Source organism: Podarcis erhardii (genome assembly GCF_964252035.2).
Source record: "Podarcis erhardii genome assembly, chromosome: 4".
NCBI lineage: Eukaryota > Metazoa > Chordata > Lepidosauria > Squamata > Lacertidae > Podarcis > Podarcis erhardii.
Genome location: NC_138508.1, coordinates 74,223,425 through 74,240,574, shown reverse-complemented (window position 1 = coordinate 74,240,574; position 17,150 = coordinate 74,223,425). Strand labels below are relative to the sequence as shown.

The 17,150-nt window shown below is 40.3% G+C and overlaps 1 protein-coding gene across 4 annotated transcripts; it reads left to right on the top strand.

Annotated features, from left to right (window-relative positions):
- The first annotated feature begins 135 nt into the window (after nt 1-135).
- On the top strand, nt 136-16,768 carry LOC309340309 (regucalcin-like). Of its 4 annotated transcripts, XM_081859010.1 has the most exons (8): nt 136-241; nt 4,131-4,401; nt 8,938-9,106; nt 10,438-10,620; nt 12,171-12,386; nt 13,324-13,461; nt 14,354-14,508; nt 16,017-16,768. In XM_081859010.1, exons 3-8 carry the CDS (start codon nt 8,944-8,946, stop codon nt 16,065-16,067), a joined length of 906 nt encoding a protein of 301 aa, XP_081715136.1. In that variant the 5' UTR covers nt 136-241; nt 4,131-4,401; nt 8,938-8,943; the 3' UTR covers nt 16,068-16,768. The 4 variants fall into 4 exon arrangements, with proteins under 4 accessions (XP_081715136.1, XP_081715139.1, XP_081715138.1 ...); XM_081859013.1 differs by lacking the exons at nt 136-241; nt 4,131-4,401 and adding an exon at nt 6,090-6,108; XM_081859012.1 differs by lacking the exons at nt 136-241; nt 4,131-4,401 and adding an exon at nt 8,481-8,623.
- Nucleotides 16,769-17,150: the final 382 nt, after the last annotated feature.

Genomic DNA, 17,150 nt, shown 5'->3' with positions numbered 1-17,150 from the left:
CATCCTGACATTTGTTACGACAGCAGGAATATGGAAGCCCATGCCTGAAAGACTTAGGAGCCTTTGGGTGCTGACAAACACTGCACCTCGTTTTTCCTGTCTTGCATATTGAATATGATCTGCTGTTATCCCCCACACAAAGCAAACTGGATTGTAGGCAGGCAGGCAGTGGACCAGTCGGCTGCAGTCGACTCCCATGCAGGCACCCTGAAAATAAATTGACTTGGATCCTAGGAACCTGGTGAGTGTTATCACTATTGAATTAGATTTGCCCACAAAAAGGAAAGACAAATTTGCACTCTCTAGTATGCTGCATGATTTGATTTTAGAAAGTGGGTATGTGTGGGTTGCCATATTTCAAGAAGGGAAAATCTGGACACCAAAGTTGTTGAGCATTTCCTTGTTCTGTTTGCAAAAACCCAGACATTTTGCCGATTTAAAACAAATCCCCCCAGATGGTAATGTTGTGCTTGGAATCCTGGACATGTCCGGGACAAAACCGACAAATGGCAACACATTATCATTAATATCACTTCTAAAAAGTGATGCTGCTTTAGTTAATTAGTACAGTGGTACCTCAGGTTACATACACTTCAGGTTACATATGCTTCGGGTTACAGACTCTGCTAACCCAGAAATAGTGCTTCAGGTTAAGAACTTTGCTTCAGGATGAGAACAGAAATCGTGCTCCGGCGGCGCGGCAGCAGCAGGAGGCCCCATTAGGTAAAGTGGTCTTTAGGTTAAGAACAGTTTCAGGTTAAGTACGGACCTCCGGAACGAATTAAGTACTTAACCTGAGGTACCACTGTATAGGAGTACCCTCCATTTCTTTAACGGATGTATGCAGTGGTCAGTCACTACAAAAAAATGAGAAATTGGCTATCATTTGCAAGCCATTGATCTGGTGATCTGGTGTAGTTACACAACATTATTTATTTATTCATCTCTTTTATTTATTGCATCCATATCCCACCTTTTCTCCAAGGAGCTCAAGAAGGTGTACATGGTTCTCTGCTTCCTCATTTAATTCCCATAAAAGCCCTATGAGGTAGGTTAGGCTAAGAGGCAGTGGCTAACGCAAGGTCACATCCAGTGAGCTTAATGTCCAAGTAGGGATTTAAACCCAGGTCTCCCAGGCCTAGTCCAACACTCAAACCACTACACCACACTGACTCTCTCATTTAGAAAGAATAAACAAACAAACATAATGAGGCCTCTAAATTCCATGCAGAAGTCCATCCTGGGAGAGGTTAGCCTTTTAGTAGTGAAAGAGATTAGGACCAGGCTGGCTTTCTCCCCGGTAGGCATTTGTTTGATAATACAAGAAACATTATTGACATTTTGGAACTTCTACAAACAAATCTTAATACTAGAGCGGTTTTAATTTTTATTGATGCGGAGAAAGCCTTTGACAACATTTCTTGGATGTTCATGAAGAAAAATTTGGAAGGGATGGGAGTAGGGCGGGGGTTTGAAAATGGAATAGAGGCAATTTATTCAGAACAAAAAGCTAAGCTGATAGTACACAATGTGGTGACAGAGGGGTTTAAAATTGAAAAAGGGACACGACAGGGGTGCCCCCTATCCCCCCTATTGTTCATTTCAGTTCTGGAGGTGCTATTGAACATGATTAGAAAGGACCGGTCTGTACAAGGAATTGAGGTCGGAGTGAAACAATACAACCTGAAAGCTTTTGCAGATGACTTGGTATTAACATTACAGGAGCCAGTCTCTAGTACTAAAAGAGTGCTAGAATTAATTTCTGACTTTGGTCGGGTGGCGGGATTTAAGCTGAATAAGCAAAAAACTAAGGTTTTAGCAAAAAATTTGACAACTACAGAAACAGATGAGTTCCTGAAAGAAACAGAATTAAATGTGGTTAAAAAAGTAAAATACCTAGGGGTGTATCTGACCTCCAAAAATTTGAATTTGTTTAAAGATAATTATGAGAAATGTTGGTCAGAAATCAAAAGAGATTTGGAAATATGGTCAAGATTGAAACTTTCCTTGTTGGGCCGAATAGCAGCTATAAAGATGAATGTATTGCCAAAAATGTTATTTCTGTTCCAGGCCCTACAGATCATGGACAAAGTGGAATGTTTTGGAAAGTGGCAGAAGGATATTTCTAAGTTTGTTTGGCAGGGCAAAAAGCCCCGAATAAAGTTTAAAATACTAACTGACGCGAAAGAAAGAGGGGGATTTGCCCTGCCAGACTTGAGGTTATATTATGAATCTGCAGCCTTCTGCTGGTTGAAAGATTGGATCTTATTGGAAAACACTGATGTCCTAGATCTGGAAGGGTTTGATAATGCTTTTGGGTGGCATGCATATTTGTGGTATGACAAGGTTAAAGTTCACAAATTGTTTAAAAACCATATTGTCAGAAGAGCAATTTTGATGGTCTGGACAAAATATAAGGACTTATTGGAGAGTAAGACTCCGAGGTGGCTCTCACCGGTGGAGGCCAAGGCACGTAAGAGACTTAACATGGAAGCCTACTGGCCTAAATATTGGGAAATAATTGAAAAAATTGGAGACAATTGGAGGTTGCTGAGCTTGGAAAAATTAAAAAATAAGGTGCGAGATTGGTTGCACTATGCTCAAATTCAGGAGGTTTTTAAAGTGGATAAAAAGGTTGGATTCCAGGTGGAAAAATCGAAATTAGAGACAGAACTGTTAGAGCCAAAAAATAAACTACTTTCGAGAATGTACAACTTGCTGCTTAAATGGAATACACAGGACGAGACAGTCAAATCTGCCATGATAAAATGGGCGCAGGACTTGGGGCACAACATTATGTTTGAAGACTGGGAAAGGTTATGGAACACCGGAATGAAATTTACGGCATGTAGTGCCTTGAAGGAAAATATTATGAAAATGATATACCGGTGGTACATGACCCCAGTCAAACTTGCTAAGATATATCACCTGTCTGACAACAAATGTTGGAAATGTAAAGAGGCGGAAGGGACATTCTTTCACCTCTGGTGGACTTGCCCGAAAGTGAAGGCCTTTTGGGAGATGATTCATAATGAACTAAAAAAGGTACAGATAGGTAGCCATGTTGGTCTGCCATAGTCAAAACAAAACAAATTCCTTCCAGTAGCACCTTAAAGACCAACTAAGTCAGTTCTTGGTATGAGCTTTCGTGTGCATGCACACTTCTTCAGATACACGTGTATCTGAAGAAGTGTGCATGCACACGAAAGCTCATACCAAGAACTGACTTAGTTGGTCTTTAAGGTGCTACTGGAAGGAATTTGTTTTGTTTTGACTAAAAAAGGTACTTAGATTTACCTTACCTAAGAAACCGGAGGCCTTTCTTCTGGGCATTGTGGACCAGAGAGTACTTAAGAAAGATAGAACTTTTTTTATGTATGCTACCACAGCAGCAAGGATCCTGATTGCTAAGCATTGGAAGACACAAGATTTACCCACGCTGGAGGAATGGCAGACGCAGTTGATGGATTACATGGAACTGGCCGAAATGACTGGCAGAATCCGAGACTTGGGAGAAGAAACAATCGAGGAAGACTGGGAAAAATTTAAAGACTATTTGAAAAAACATTATAAGTTGTATGAATGTTAAAAAATGCACTTTTGAGGAAATTCTAGCTTCAGCAATTGTAAACTAATGAAATGAAAATTAAGGTACAAGAAGTCAGAGGTGGAATAATGAAATAACTTTATTATGTTTAAGCTAAAACGTATAAGATGTCGGTTACAACACTTTGGAAATTAGATAACATGATAAAATGAAAGATACAATAAGTTTTGAAATAAGTTAACAAATTGCTGATGTTTTGTATCACAGAGAACGCAGGGTTAGGAAGATGCGGGGAAGTCCATTGGATTTGCTGAAAAAAAGGATTATGGAAATTTGTAACTTCTCTACTTTATTTTCTATATCTGTCTTTTATTCTTTTTTTCTGTATTTCATAAACTTAATAAAAATATTATTAAAAAAAAAATAGTAGTGAAAGAGATTTATTGAATTGTCTAATAATCCAGCTTTGGTGCTCAGACCATGTGCCCAATGATATTCACTGCTGCCTTAATAAGTTCTATCAATTGTTGTTCTTGAGCATCTCGGATTGTTTTCATTTGATTTTTCATTCTGCATTGCTCAGGTGGAAAAACAGCTACCACCCATCCCCAGGCTTTCTCAATAGAAGATTATTGGACCTTGCAGTTGTGATCTGTTTCGTATGGTTTGAAAAGGATTGGGCAAGAACACAACAGCTTTCTTGGGAGGAGCAGCTACAACGCCCTACAGCTATTTTTCTCTTCCCTTTGGGCTGGGAACCTGGAGTCGCACAAGAGTATATTAGTTCATACACAACTCAAAAAATTAATCAGGTCGTCCTCAGTTGAGAAAGTGGCTGCTTTGAACGCTGTACGGTAAGATCAGTATTACTTTCTTATTAGCTTTCTTAATTGAGATTGTAACTGTGTTAGGGGTAAACTGTGGTTTCCAGCATACATTGGAGGAAATTGTGTGCTATAAAAGCACAGCTTGGGTGTGAGTATTCTACTGGATATTTTTACTTACCTGGGAGGAAGGTGGTCAAAGCCACATAGACGCAAAGGTGCAAATGATCTGAAATAAATCAGACAGAATAAATAATAATTTGGAGCAAATATCAGAGCTGGAAATGTGAATTTCAGCTATCTACAGGCTGTATTATTTGTTTATTTTGCAACATTTATATACCTCTTGATTTTAATAAAACCTCAAAGTGGTATATACCATGATCCTTTTGTATGTATGAACTCCCTGCAGAACAATATTAGTGCCTTAGTTCATAATTCAGCAGATGAGAACAGAGTTTTCGGATTAGAATCTAAGAAAATTACGGGTAATTAAGAGCCAATGGGGACTGCACAGGATGTGGCACTTAGGAAACCAGGAGGAACTGAAGAAGCCTATTGTGCACATGTGTAAATGTTCAATTACTAATTTCCAAATAGAATTTAATCATTACACAAAATGTGTAATGTCATTACACAAGGCTGTCAGTATAGCGTTGGTGGTGGTGTGTACATGAGAGTAGAGGACAAGTTCTTGGTAAAATGTGATGGTAGAAAAAGATGACCTGTCATCACACAGCAATGATATAACTCAAGAGCTTTCCAGACTGTGTGTTGCTGCACATTTGTGTGTCAGCTACAGTCTGTAGGTGTGTCATGAGAATGCTCCCTGCACTCCTCCCGGGGCTGAAAAGGGGTTAATTTAACCTCCAGTTTGCTAGTAAAACTGAATTACTGTGTTCCAAAATGATGCATGTCTAAAATGTGTGTCACCAACGTGAAAAGTTGGGAAAGCTCTGATAGAACTGCTTCTGTCCCTCTGTGCTGTTGTTTGCCCACTTCTCTTACCCGCTTGGATAAATGAGATTCCAGGAGTGCTATTAAGCAAGTGCCTAAAGGGAATGTGCCAACAGGATTATGGTGGGAATGGGTTGGGGATATTTGTTTGTTTATTCTATTTCATAAAATTTATACACCGCTTGATTGAAAAATAAAAAACCCCAAAGTGGTTTACAAAAGATAAAACATGCAAAAGTTAAAATACTAAAGCAGATTTAAATTATCTCAATTTTCTAAGCATCTGGATAGGCTTGTCTAAACAGGAATGTTTTTAGCAGGCGCCAGGGGAAAAGAGCACAGTGAAGGCGCCTGCTTGATCTCAATAGGCAGGGAGTTCCAAAGGGTATACGCTGCCACAGTAAATGATGAAGTTCTTACATATGCGGAACGGGTATTATGTGACACCTTTGGAAGTGCTAGTTCCGCTGGTCAAAGCGATTGAGTGGGCACTGCAGGATTGAGGATTGCAGTTGAGGATTGCAACCCTGGGTACTCAACACATTAAAAAGTTTCTTCCTGAGGGGTCTAGATTGCCACCAGAGTTATGTGGGTCTGTGTGTGTGTCTGAATGCCTGGTGAGAAATCAAAACGAATAGTTGACCTTTACATGTCACAATAAACCATGGTTTACTATGAATAAGCCAGTCTTGTCTACTTTGCTCTTCCCTGCTGGCATGTCAGAGAAACAAACCACATATGCAAAAATGGCGAAACTCAACAGAAGAATAAGAAATCAAGGTAACAAACTTTTTATAAATGAATGGAAATGGTTTCTTGAATATTTACAGATAAATTGCAAACAGATAAAAACATTAGCAGAGTTATTGTAATAACCTGCAGTTTTATGAGAGTATATATTTAAAGTAGATAATTAAATGAGCAGATTAAATGAATTTGGATATGCAGAAAATGTTAAAAAATAAATTTAAGGAACTGCAGAAAGAGGGTGAAGGAAGTCAAACTTTGAAATGTTAAATTGATTGTAAAACTAATGAAATGTATAAACTTGAAAAGTTTAAATAGAAACTGGGCATCATGGTTTGTTTCACTCTGTGGCTAACGTGTGTAGCTGAGGCTCATTAATTGTGCTTTGTTTGAGCAGAACAAACCCCAAGCGTCTATTTGGACATAATTTGGATCATAGTTTGCTATGTGTTAGTGGGAAGGAACTGCAAGCAGTTTTGGCACATTTACAGTAACCCATCAACCATGGTTTACCATGACATGCCAACTGGGCTAACTGTGAATGCTTAGTGATCTCCTTGAGGCCTTCACCTCCCTTCTGAAGCCCACCTCAGCCAATGTTTCCCTTCAGGAAAATGTTATTTACTTGGGGACTGCTCAGCTGTATCCCATGGCTGGCATTATGGAACAGGCTATTGTGAAAAGCCTCTGGAGTTATGCCATGCCTCTGGATTCATGTGACTGCTGACTCACTCTAAAACGCTATCAGCAGACTTCCAAGAGCAGATAAGATCAGCTGTTGCATCTTTTTAATTATATTTTAAGTTGATTCGAGTAGGCTGGCCATTTAAAAAATTCATGTATCTATAGCAAACTTGGGAGTGCAGGTGTCAGAACACAATGAGTCAGTTTAAGGAGCTGCTTCGATTTAAGCAGGGGTTGAGCAAGAACATGGTCATGTGCTGAACATTGTTTTTGGGTTTCCTTCATAGCTCGATACCTTAATTCACTGCTTCTTGCCTTTCCTGTTGCCTGAAAGGCACTAGGAGGTTCTCCAAGAATATATTGGCATTCTCTTTCCTAAACCAAGGCCATCCGCAAGCATTGAGAAAAGCAACGTTATTCTGCACACGGGTAATTGCTAATCTCAGGCTACTATTCTACACTGAGGTACTAGGGTACCTGCATCCCCATCAGTTCTTGCCTAAGTGAAGGAAGATAAAAAAATATAACAGAATGTGGCAGTCAGGTGTCTGTGATGCAATCCTTGTTTGCTGATTTGGCATGGAAATTACCATTTCACAAGGGCATGGATTGAAAATAAGGTGCTCAAAAGCACACAGTGCAAAAAATAAAATAAAAATTAGGACACAGGTGGGCTATGAGCAGCCAAGTCAAGTCCTGCCCACCTCCCTTCACTGCCAGTGGATCAGCCATCAACTGGCCAGTGGGTGGGAATAGTAATATTCCCATCCCATGTTGCAAAGCAGCTCAGGGACAGCAGTCAGTTTGGGGGCTGCATCAGGAGTGATGTTGGAGGCCTCCAGGGCTCCTGAACCACCCAATATAGCCGTTCCCATGTTGTTAATCTCCCTACCTGCCTCAGCATATCCTATGGAACCTTATTGTCCAACTCATGGCTGAACAGCTATGCAATGACTGTGTCTATCTATGTGAATTTGTGTGTGTGTGTATGTATATATATGTGTGTGTGTGTGTGTTTGTGTGTGTGTGAGAGAGAGAGAGAGAGAGAATGTGAGTGTTTGTGAGGTGGAAGGGTGTGCCAGGGAGGACGGGGGGGGGGGGAATTTTAAATACCATTTTAAATATTTTTTAAAAAATATAATATCTGGAATTTCTATAAAATAAATAACAGCATATGTTATTTGAAAAAACCCTCATTTGTTTATCTGTTTTAGCATTTTTTCATTCTATTTAATTTAAGCTTTTCATAACAAAACATTTGTTAGCGTCATTGACAAAGATCATTCTCATAACTCACTAGTGTTGTAACCAAAGCATGACCACCTCCATCTTTGTTATAACTGAAGCAGGACTAACACCATCTTGTTGCAGGTTGACACCATAATCATGTATCCTCTTTGTAATCATGCTGAAATGCAAGATTAAGACAGGGAAATAGAAAGTGCAAGACACAAGGGGTGTGTAAAGGAAAGTTTTAAGAGCGTGCAAGGGCAGGACCTTTAAAACATGGGTATAAACAGGAAAATGCCTAGCTAGCTGAGGTTGGAAACATCCGTTTTTGTGGTTAAGCTGGGAGTAAGGCTTTATCACTGGGTGTCTTGCATGTCTATTCTGTATGAATATAAAATGTCTGTGCCCCCACTTTGGGCAAAAGATTCCTGCATTGCAGGAGATTGAACTAGATGATCCTCGTGGTCCCTTCCAACTCTACAGTTCTATGATTTTATGAAAAGCTGTATGTAAACAGAGATCAGGGCCCAGCCTCTGTTCGCCTTCTCTGATTGCTTGCTGCAACCTTTCCTGTTTGAGCAAGAAATAAAACTGCCTTTAGCGGAGAATTCTCGGGTGACACTCGTCGTTGCTGGTAAGTGCTTTAAATCAGCATAATACCCTATTTCATTTCGAAATGAATATCTAAATTAGTTTGATTACTTTTAGGATTAGTTTTTAATCGTGTACAGAAACAAGGAAGGGAGACGCAAACCACAGTATTTGAATATATTATATATTCATATATATGAGAGAGAATATCTTTCCCTAAAAGAATTCTGGGCACTGTAGTTTACCGCTTGCAAAGTTACAATTCCCAGCAACGTTTAACGAACTACAGTGCCCAGAATTCTCTGAGGGCAAGAATGTGCTTTATAGCATGTACACGGTCTGTTTTCTTTGCCACAGGTCATCATGTCTTCTATTAAAATAGAGACTGTTGTGAAGCAGAAGAACAGGATGGGGGAGTGCCCTACGTGGGAAGAAAGGGAGAATGCCCTTGTATACGTAGACATCAATTCACAGAAAGTTTGCCGCTGGAACTCAGTCACCAACGAAGTTCAGTGTGTGTCTGTGGGTAAGGAAATAGTGTTTTTCATTTTATTTTGTGGAATTGTTTTGGCTTTGAAGAATCAACTCCTGAGGCATGACTTTCTCAGCCAAGGTTTGTGAGAGCGAGGCAGATGCAGGCCCCCTTCAGACCCAGGTTGTTTTGCGATCTTTCCTCAGTGTTACCACATTATTGCCCTCTGAAGGGGCACTCTTGTGCTGTAGCACAACAGAAGTAGGACAACCCCCCCCCCCAAAAAAAACCCCATTTGGATGGTGGAATAGATTTCATCAGAGAGATGGAAAAGGGGTGAAGTAGGCTTGCTTTGGCCTTGTGCTATAAGCATGAAAGCCCTGGAGTGGGGGTGGGGTAACGCAGCCTCTTTATTTTGCATTGTGCTCATGATGATATTGGGACATTTATATGTGATCGTGCTCTCAATACTGTTTGTGCCTGCAAATGTTTTGGGCGGGCAGCCTACCACTTTGTTTCCAGTCAGTGCACATCTTGTAGTAATAATAATAATAATGATAATAATTTATTATTTATACTCCGCCCATCTGTCTGGGTTTCCCCAGTCACTCTGGGTGTTTCCCAACAGAATATTAAAAACATGATAAAACATCAAACATTAAAAACATCCCTAAACAGGGCTGCCTTCAGATGTCTTCTAAAAGTCAAATGGTTGTTTATTTCCTTGACATCTGGTGGGAGGGCGTTCCACAGGGAGGCCGCCATGACCGAGTAGGCCCTCTGCCTGGTCCCTGTAACCTTGTTTTTCGCAGTGAGGGAACCGCCAGAAGGCCCTCAGAGCTGGACCTCAGTGTCCGGGCTGAAGGATGGGGGTGGAAACGCTCCTTCAGGTATACTGGGCCGAGGCCATTTAGGGCTTTAAAGGTCAGCACCAACACTTTGAATTGTGCTCAGAAACGTAACTTCCTCAAGTCCCATTGTGCAACAGTGCCAGAGTGCTCCTGCAAATAGCAATAATGCAATAACACAGGGGAAGCATAACAACTACTGGAGTGGTATGATATGTGAATGTTCCAGTACAAATCCATCACTAATGCAGAGTTATTGCGACCACGACATGTTGCAGACTTGCCATGCCAAAACGAAAACCAGCTGGAATGGGGTTTTTGGAATGGACACTTAATATAGTTTGAGTTTATTGCTCCATTGTCTCCAATCACATGCTGGCTGCAGAGATGGGAATTGTGGCTCAAAGCTTCTGGAGAGGCCCACAGTGACTATTCCCCAAACAGGCTTCATTTCTGCATGGGAGCACTTCTTCATCAAGGGTGCTCAGTGTATTTTGCCCTGGTTTGTAAACTTGTCCGTTCTTTCCCTGCCTGCAGACGCTCGTGTTGGCTCAGTAGCCCTTCGCAAGTGTGGTGGCTACGTGATCGCTTTAGGAAGAAAGTTTGCTTTCTTGAACTGGGAAGATCAAGTAGTCACTGATATTTCTGAAGTGGAACAGGATAAACCAAACAACCGATTCAATGATGGAAAAGTAGACCCAAGGGGTTCTTTTTATGCAGGTATATATTTGATCTGAATGCAATTGTATGCTGAGCTCAGTTTAGATAGCCCTAATGAGTTGAAATGTGTCTAAAAATTCATGAAACTGATTAATCTATATTAATACATTTGTGTATACAATAATGGTCTCTAAAATATTGCATTATAGTAGTATTATAGTAGCAGGGTAGACATAGGGTGGTATACAAATTTAAGAAATAACAATAATAGTCAATTCTGCATACAGTATAATGACCAGGATTACACCCAAGTATGCAAATTCTTGATGGCACAATCAAAATTGCCCAAGCAGCAAAAAAAAAATTTGAATTAGAAGTATGATAATATCCATAATATATATGTAAAATAAACAACAGAGTAGTATCCAGTCTGAGAAGTTGAAAGCTTGCTAACTTGTTTAGGGAAGTTTTTGATATTTAATGCTGTATTGTTTTTAACACTTGATTGGAAGCCGCCCAGAGTGGCTGGGGAAACTCAGCCAGATGGGCGGGGTATAAATAAATAATAATAATAATAATAATAATAATAATAATAATAATAATAATTATTATTAACTATTTTTGGTTGAGACAAATAAAAAGTACTGGCCTCTTGTGGATTTTGGCCTATTTATATAGGGTTACTTCCACTCATTTATGGAGAGAGATCATGAATGTAGATGTAATGACTTTCAAATAATTGAGGTTTACGTAACAATTCCCTGCATTTTAATGACAGTCTCCATATTAATTTTTATTAGAGCCAATTTCAGTATACTAAAAGAGCCAGTGATAGAAACAAATCCAAACGATTATCTGTTTACCAGTAAAACCATCCCAGACTATTGGAAGAGGTGCATCAGTTTCTCTATTCTTCAGAGGCAACTGGACAAGTGACTGAAATATAGAGGCAGTAAACATCTTTTCAAACTGCTAATGAGAATGAAAAATCATTTTCTGATCAAAGTTTAAAAGTAAAATAGTATTCCTCAGGTTTGTTTGTTTTTAAAATTGCAAATATGAAACTGTTTACGCTTTAACTAAAACACATGATGTATTACTATAATTCAACCTCTCACCACAGGTTTAGAAAGTAGCTAATTAAAAATAAAAGACCAGGGAGCCTATCTTTTGTTTCAGCTAAATTGGCAGGGTTTTTAATTTTTTAATTGTTTGATGTAAATTTTAATGTTCATAGTAAAGGCTAGAAATCCAGCGTTAGTCATGCTCAGAAGAGATGCATTGAAATTAACAGATTTAAGCTACTTAACCTCCTGGAATATCAGTAAGTAAGAAGACTGGCAGGCGGGGAAGTGGCTGAGGGCACTGTGAGGTTGGTGCTTCATGCAATGGAGCTGCTTCCATTGCATGATGTATGATGTGTGTTGAGGGATATATATATATATTCCTCACTAAAGGCTGCTAGGAAAGCTAGGAGGTCATTACACAGGTGGTGTTGTGGGACTAGTCAAGTGATTGACCTTTGGGTGGGATCAGTGCTATTTGTGCATTTTAAAGAGGCCCTTCAGTAGAGAATTACCTGACCTGTGCCTCTGCTGACCACCCCCTAGGTACCATGGCCGAAGAGACAGCACCTGGAGTCAGAGCAAGGCAGCAGGGGGCTCTTTATACTCTTTTCCCTGATTGTGGTGTCGTGAAGCAGTTAGAGAAGGTGGACATCTCCAATGGGCTGGATTGGTCACTTGATCACAGGACCTTCTTTTACATCGATAGCCTGGCCTATGCCGTGCAAGCCTTCGACTATGACATGCGAACAGGAATGATTGGTAACATTCTTCTTCAAACTGTTTATTGCAGCAGCTAAAGAAATACTTGGTAGTAGATTGGTAGGCAACCCTATCCTTTGGGGTAGCCAATGTGAAGCCTTGCAGATATTGTTGGACTACAACTCCCATCATCCCTGATGATTGGCTATGCTGGTTGGAGTCCAAACTCTGGAGGAGGGTGCCACGTTAGTCACCCCTATTACAGACTGTTCCTTTTCTTTCCATTATATGCCATATTGTCACATATGGCATTTTTCTTTACTTAATAACAGAAAACAACTATATATTGAACAGACAGATGTTTATTTCTCATAAACACACACATCTGTTTTTGGCCCTGGGAAGCAACAGTAAAGTGCTAAGGATGTGTTAGTGTCTTAAAATCCAACTCAGCATGAAAATCAAATTTTTTGGCATTTGATTCTCGTCTCAACTTGTTCCTATCTACAGCAGACGGAAATATGACACGCTCTCAGCTTTAAGCAAATGAGAGATGTGATTTGGTTAAAACCAAAACATTTTTGTTGTTGTTGTTCACTGATTTTTTTGTCATATTTAATGATGTCTCACTCCTTTTGTGCACGCCCTATTTTGTTTTCAGGTGCCATCATTTTACAGTTTTTATTATGCCTTAGGGCCCTCAAAATATGGAAGTGGCTGAGGGCTCTCTGGACCTCTGAAACGGAATGTCCCTGATCATTGAACATGCCGTTCAAGGCTGGGAGCAGGACCAGAGGCATTCAAAGACTTGGCCAGTACTCACTGTGAAATTGAGTGTGCGCGCATGCACACACCCACACACCCCAAGCAAGCCCCATAACTTTTTTTTTGCAATTTGCATTGTTTCTAAAATGTGGAAAATTTGAAAAGCACAACAGACAGTACAGTCTGCATAAAAATAAGCACTTGAATGCTGATTGCCTTATTCTTTATGCAGATTGTTGCAGTTGCAGGCCTGTGTACAAGCTGGAGAAAGAGGAGGCGATGCCTGATGGGATGTGCATCGATAGAGAGGGGAAACTCTGGGTGGCCTGTATTGATGGTGGACGAGTGATCCGCATCGACCCTGAAGCAGGTAAACGATTAATGAGGACTCTGCATTTTTGATCCCCAAAGGGCGGGGGGGGGGAGGTAGAGATAGAAGAGATCACAAATGGAGCACTTTTATTTGACTAACTCCAGTTTAGTGACCTCTTTAAATATTTACAGGCATCATTAAATGTCTGGAAATACTTGTCTGGATTAAACGCAAGGGAGATTCTCTGCCGATTTGGGGTCATTAGTTCACCTTCTGCTGGAGTGAGCTGAGTCAAGACAAGTCTACAGACTATGAGAGGCAAATATATGTTGTTTTTTTAAAGGATGTCACCCAACAGTGAACCCTAACAAATGGCCAGTACCTGTCACCTGCACATAAAAAACTATTTCACACCAATGTACAGGGCTTTCAAAAACATAGTTGTGTCTCCTGTATGGTCACCCTTTTAACATTTATGCTGTATGTCCATGCTAAAGCATAGTGAGTGAATTGCTCCTGAGTTATACACTCTTTGGTTTATCAAGAGATATTGGATATCACAATATTACTGATAACACAATATTACTACAAAACAGCTAAAATGAGTGCTATTTGGGCTAACCATGTGGCTGTCCCTTTTAAACCTCAGGACCCTATGCAAATTATTTGAATGTTTGATATTTGCCTCAGAATACCAGCCATGCATGTGTGTTTTGTTTCGTTTGTGTGTTTTCCAATCACTGTCTGTGAGGGAAGGGATTTTAGGGTTCCAGTAAAAATCAGAGCTCCTCGACCCATTTTTTAATGAAATAAAAAATGGATATATACCTGCATGTTACACATTTAGCATAATAATGAAGTAGGTGATCAGCATTGAGTAACAATTGACTTGTTATGCCCCCCCCCATACTTTTGTTTTGGTTGTCCTTTCAACTGTACTTTCACGCAGGAAAAAGAATTCAGACTGTCAAGATGCCTGCTTCCAGGATCACATCTTGTTGCTTTGGAGGGAAAGACTATTCAGAAATGTATGTCACTTCGGCCTACGATGAACTGGATAGCAATGCACTAGCCAAGGAACCCCAGGCTGGGGAAATTTTTAAGGTAAACAATTTGAGCTTTGTAAAATGAACCAAGCATAACATTCATTCAGCAGAATGTGAATAATGTAAAATTAGTTTGTAAAACTGCAGAAAGATGGGTGTTGAAATCCCCTTCTCCTGGCCCAGCAGAGTTTATGATAATCAACATGGTGTGGCTTGAATTTTCAAAATTTCTTAGGCATTTGTGTTGACAGTTCACTCAGAAGGAATCGGGACTCTGTCCTTTTTTCTGTGCTCTGTCTTATTTTCTGTAGTTGTCCACAGTTGCCTTTCTGTCTCCAGGAATATCTAGCATCCTAGATGAGCTTCTAATAGCCACTTTGTCTGGGCTCCAGACTCCAGACTGCTCACTGCTGCTATGATATGTACGTGTGTGTGCACGCGTGCGTGCATGCATGCACACTAACAAGGCCTTGGCAGTTCACCTGTACCTAGCCTGAGGCCTAGGTGAACCCAATGGAGCAGCTGATGGTCTAGCAGTTTGCCATTGTTATGAGAATTATAAGGTCTAAGATGTTGATAAATGTACCAGGCGGACACATACATAAATATATAAGCCACATGTCTGAAACTGTACACGAAAACAGTCCTGAAACCATGTTGACTCTCCCAAATTGACCTCAAATATTTCTCTGCAAGGAGGAAGGAAATCGAAAAAGCTTTCTCATTGTCTTTGGACTGTAGGGGCTTACACCTCCCTTTTCTAATACAGTCTGGCAAGTATCTGTTAAGCTGAGCACACTATCAATATGCATATGAGATTCAGGAAGTGAGTATTTACCATCACAAAAGAATGGCCAGACTGCCCAGAAAATGCAATGAATGACCATTATCAGGTATCTGGCAGACAGAATTTCTGCTGTAGACCGCCTCCTCTGCTGTTGACCGCCTCCTTCTGTGATGTATGTATGATGTTTCAGTGGGGTGGCCTTGAGCTACAGGTCTATATAAGGGCTTGCACACCATTGTTCTGGGTTCCTCCCTCCCTCCTGCATGGATGTGTGTGTTGAGTACCCCGTTGCAACAGTTTAATAAAGATCAGGCTTACTAGCTGCTTTGCTTCTCAATATTCTCTGGATGGCCTCTGTTATTTTTTCCTACCAATAGGGAACATACATAAGGACTCTGTACGGGCTCTTGGGTACCCCATAAAGGAAAAAGGAGCAGTTTTTTTTCTCCTTATAACACCTTGATTTTCCTATTTCCTAAAAACCTCCTGCTCTAAGCAGTGACTGGTGATTCATATCTGCCTGCCAAATGTGGCACGAATGGATAGACCAAGCTACGGATCAGCGCATGCAGTGACAGATCAGATGATGAAATCATGTCCTGGTGATGGGCTGCTCCCCAGCCCCCTCTCCCACCAGCCTGCACAAACACACAGACACACAAACTCTCCCTTTAACTCCCAGTTTAGAAAGTTTGGGATGTAGCCTGCAGTGACACTTACAGCACCCCCTCTAAGTGCCTTAGCTAGCAATCTGTGACTTATTTCTTGTTCTCTGGCAGATAACAGGACTGGGTGTGAAAGGCATCCCACAGAACTACTTCACTGGTTAAATATTCATATGTGCTCGATATTCAACCCAGCCAGAAGCCATGGTGGACAACAAGAGAAGCATGAATTTCAAACCTGTATGCTTATCTGAAGGCTACTTATATATCCTTTATGTACTGTAATGTTCCATAACTGGTTTTTCCCCCCTTCTCCATATGTTTGTTTTTTATGTTTTTCCCCCAAATAGGACAAATGGCAGCTTAGGACTGTATGTGAACATTAGGATTTTCAGTGGTTCTCCATCAAGCAAGGATCAACTTCCTCTATTAATCCTTTGTACAAGCAGAGAGCAGTTTGTAGCGTCTGCTTGCCAAAAGGTCACATTCGCTTTCCAGTAGCAATTTCCATTTTAATTCCCTTGATTAATTTCATTAGAATTCTTAAGAGTAAAATTGGCCTCTGCGGACAGACCTATGTTAATACGAAAGAAAATTATTCTGAAAACTGTACAAGTTGATCCTGTTAACCTGCTCTGGGAAGGAGGGAGGTGTTTCTGTTTCCCTACAACTGATGTTTAGATTAAAAGTTATTGAGTGAATTAAATTACAGTGCATGGAAATGAATAACTATAGAAATGAACAAGGGTTTTGTCAGAAAGAGCAAGGGCTGTAATTCAGCTTGTAATTAAAAGGAGTTGCATTTTAAACATGATTTGATAGTTCAGCTGTTATTCCAATAAACTCATGTAAATGTCAAGAATAAACTAATATTAATTGGCTGGTAACTGGGCAGGTCTGTGAAAAGTAGGTGGCAGATATAGGAGACAGTCTCATCACAGGTGAAAGGCAAACGGGCATGATACATCATGAGACATGGAGTGTGTGTCAGTAAACGAGGGGAATTAAGACTAAGAGAGCTGAGTGGGGAGTGCTCGTGTAATCTCACTGTATACAAGTTGTACAAGTGACAATAAAGTATTTCAATTTCAATTAGTTATAATTTCCTTTAAAATTAAAAAGCAGCTGGTGTTTCCTGCTTCTCATCTGAGAGAATTTTCAACTGTATGTTCTTTGCCCTCAGTTAGATTTAGGGACAGCACCTGTCTGCTCATAGCAGCAGAGCTCTGGAGAAAACATCACAAGGGT

Coding starts and splice junctions, on each gene's coding strand:
- LOC309340309 (XM_081859010.1), top strand. CDS start 8,944: ATGTCTTCTATTAAAATAGAGACTGTTGTGAAGCAGAAGAACAGGATG. Junction 9,107..10,437: donor AGTTCAGTGTGTGTCTGTGG/GTAAGGAAATAG, acceptor CCCTGCCTGCAG/ACGCTCGTGTTGGCTCAGTA. Junction 12,387..13,323: donor CATGCGAACAGGAATGATTG/GTAACATTCTTC, acceptor TTCTTTATGCAG/ATTGTTGCAGTTGCAGGCCT.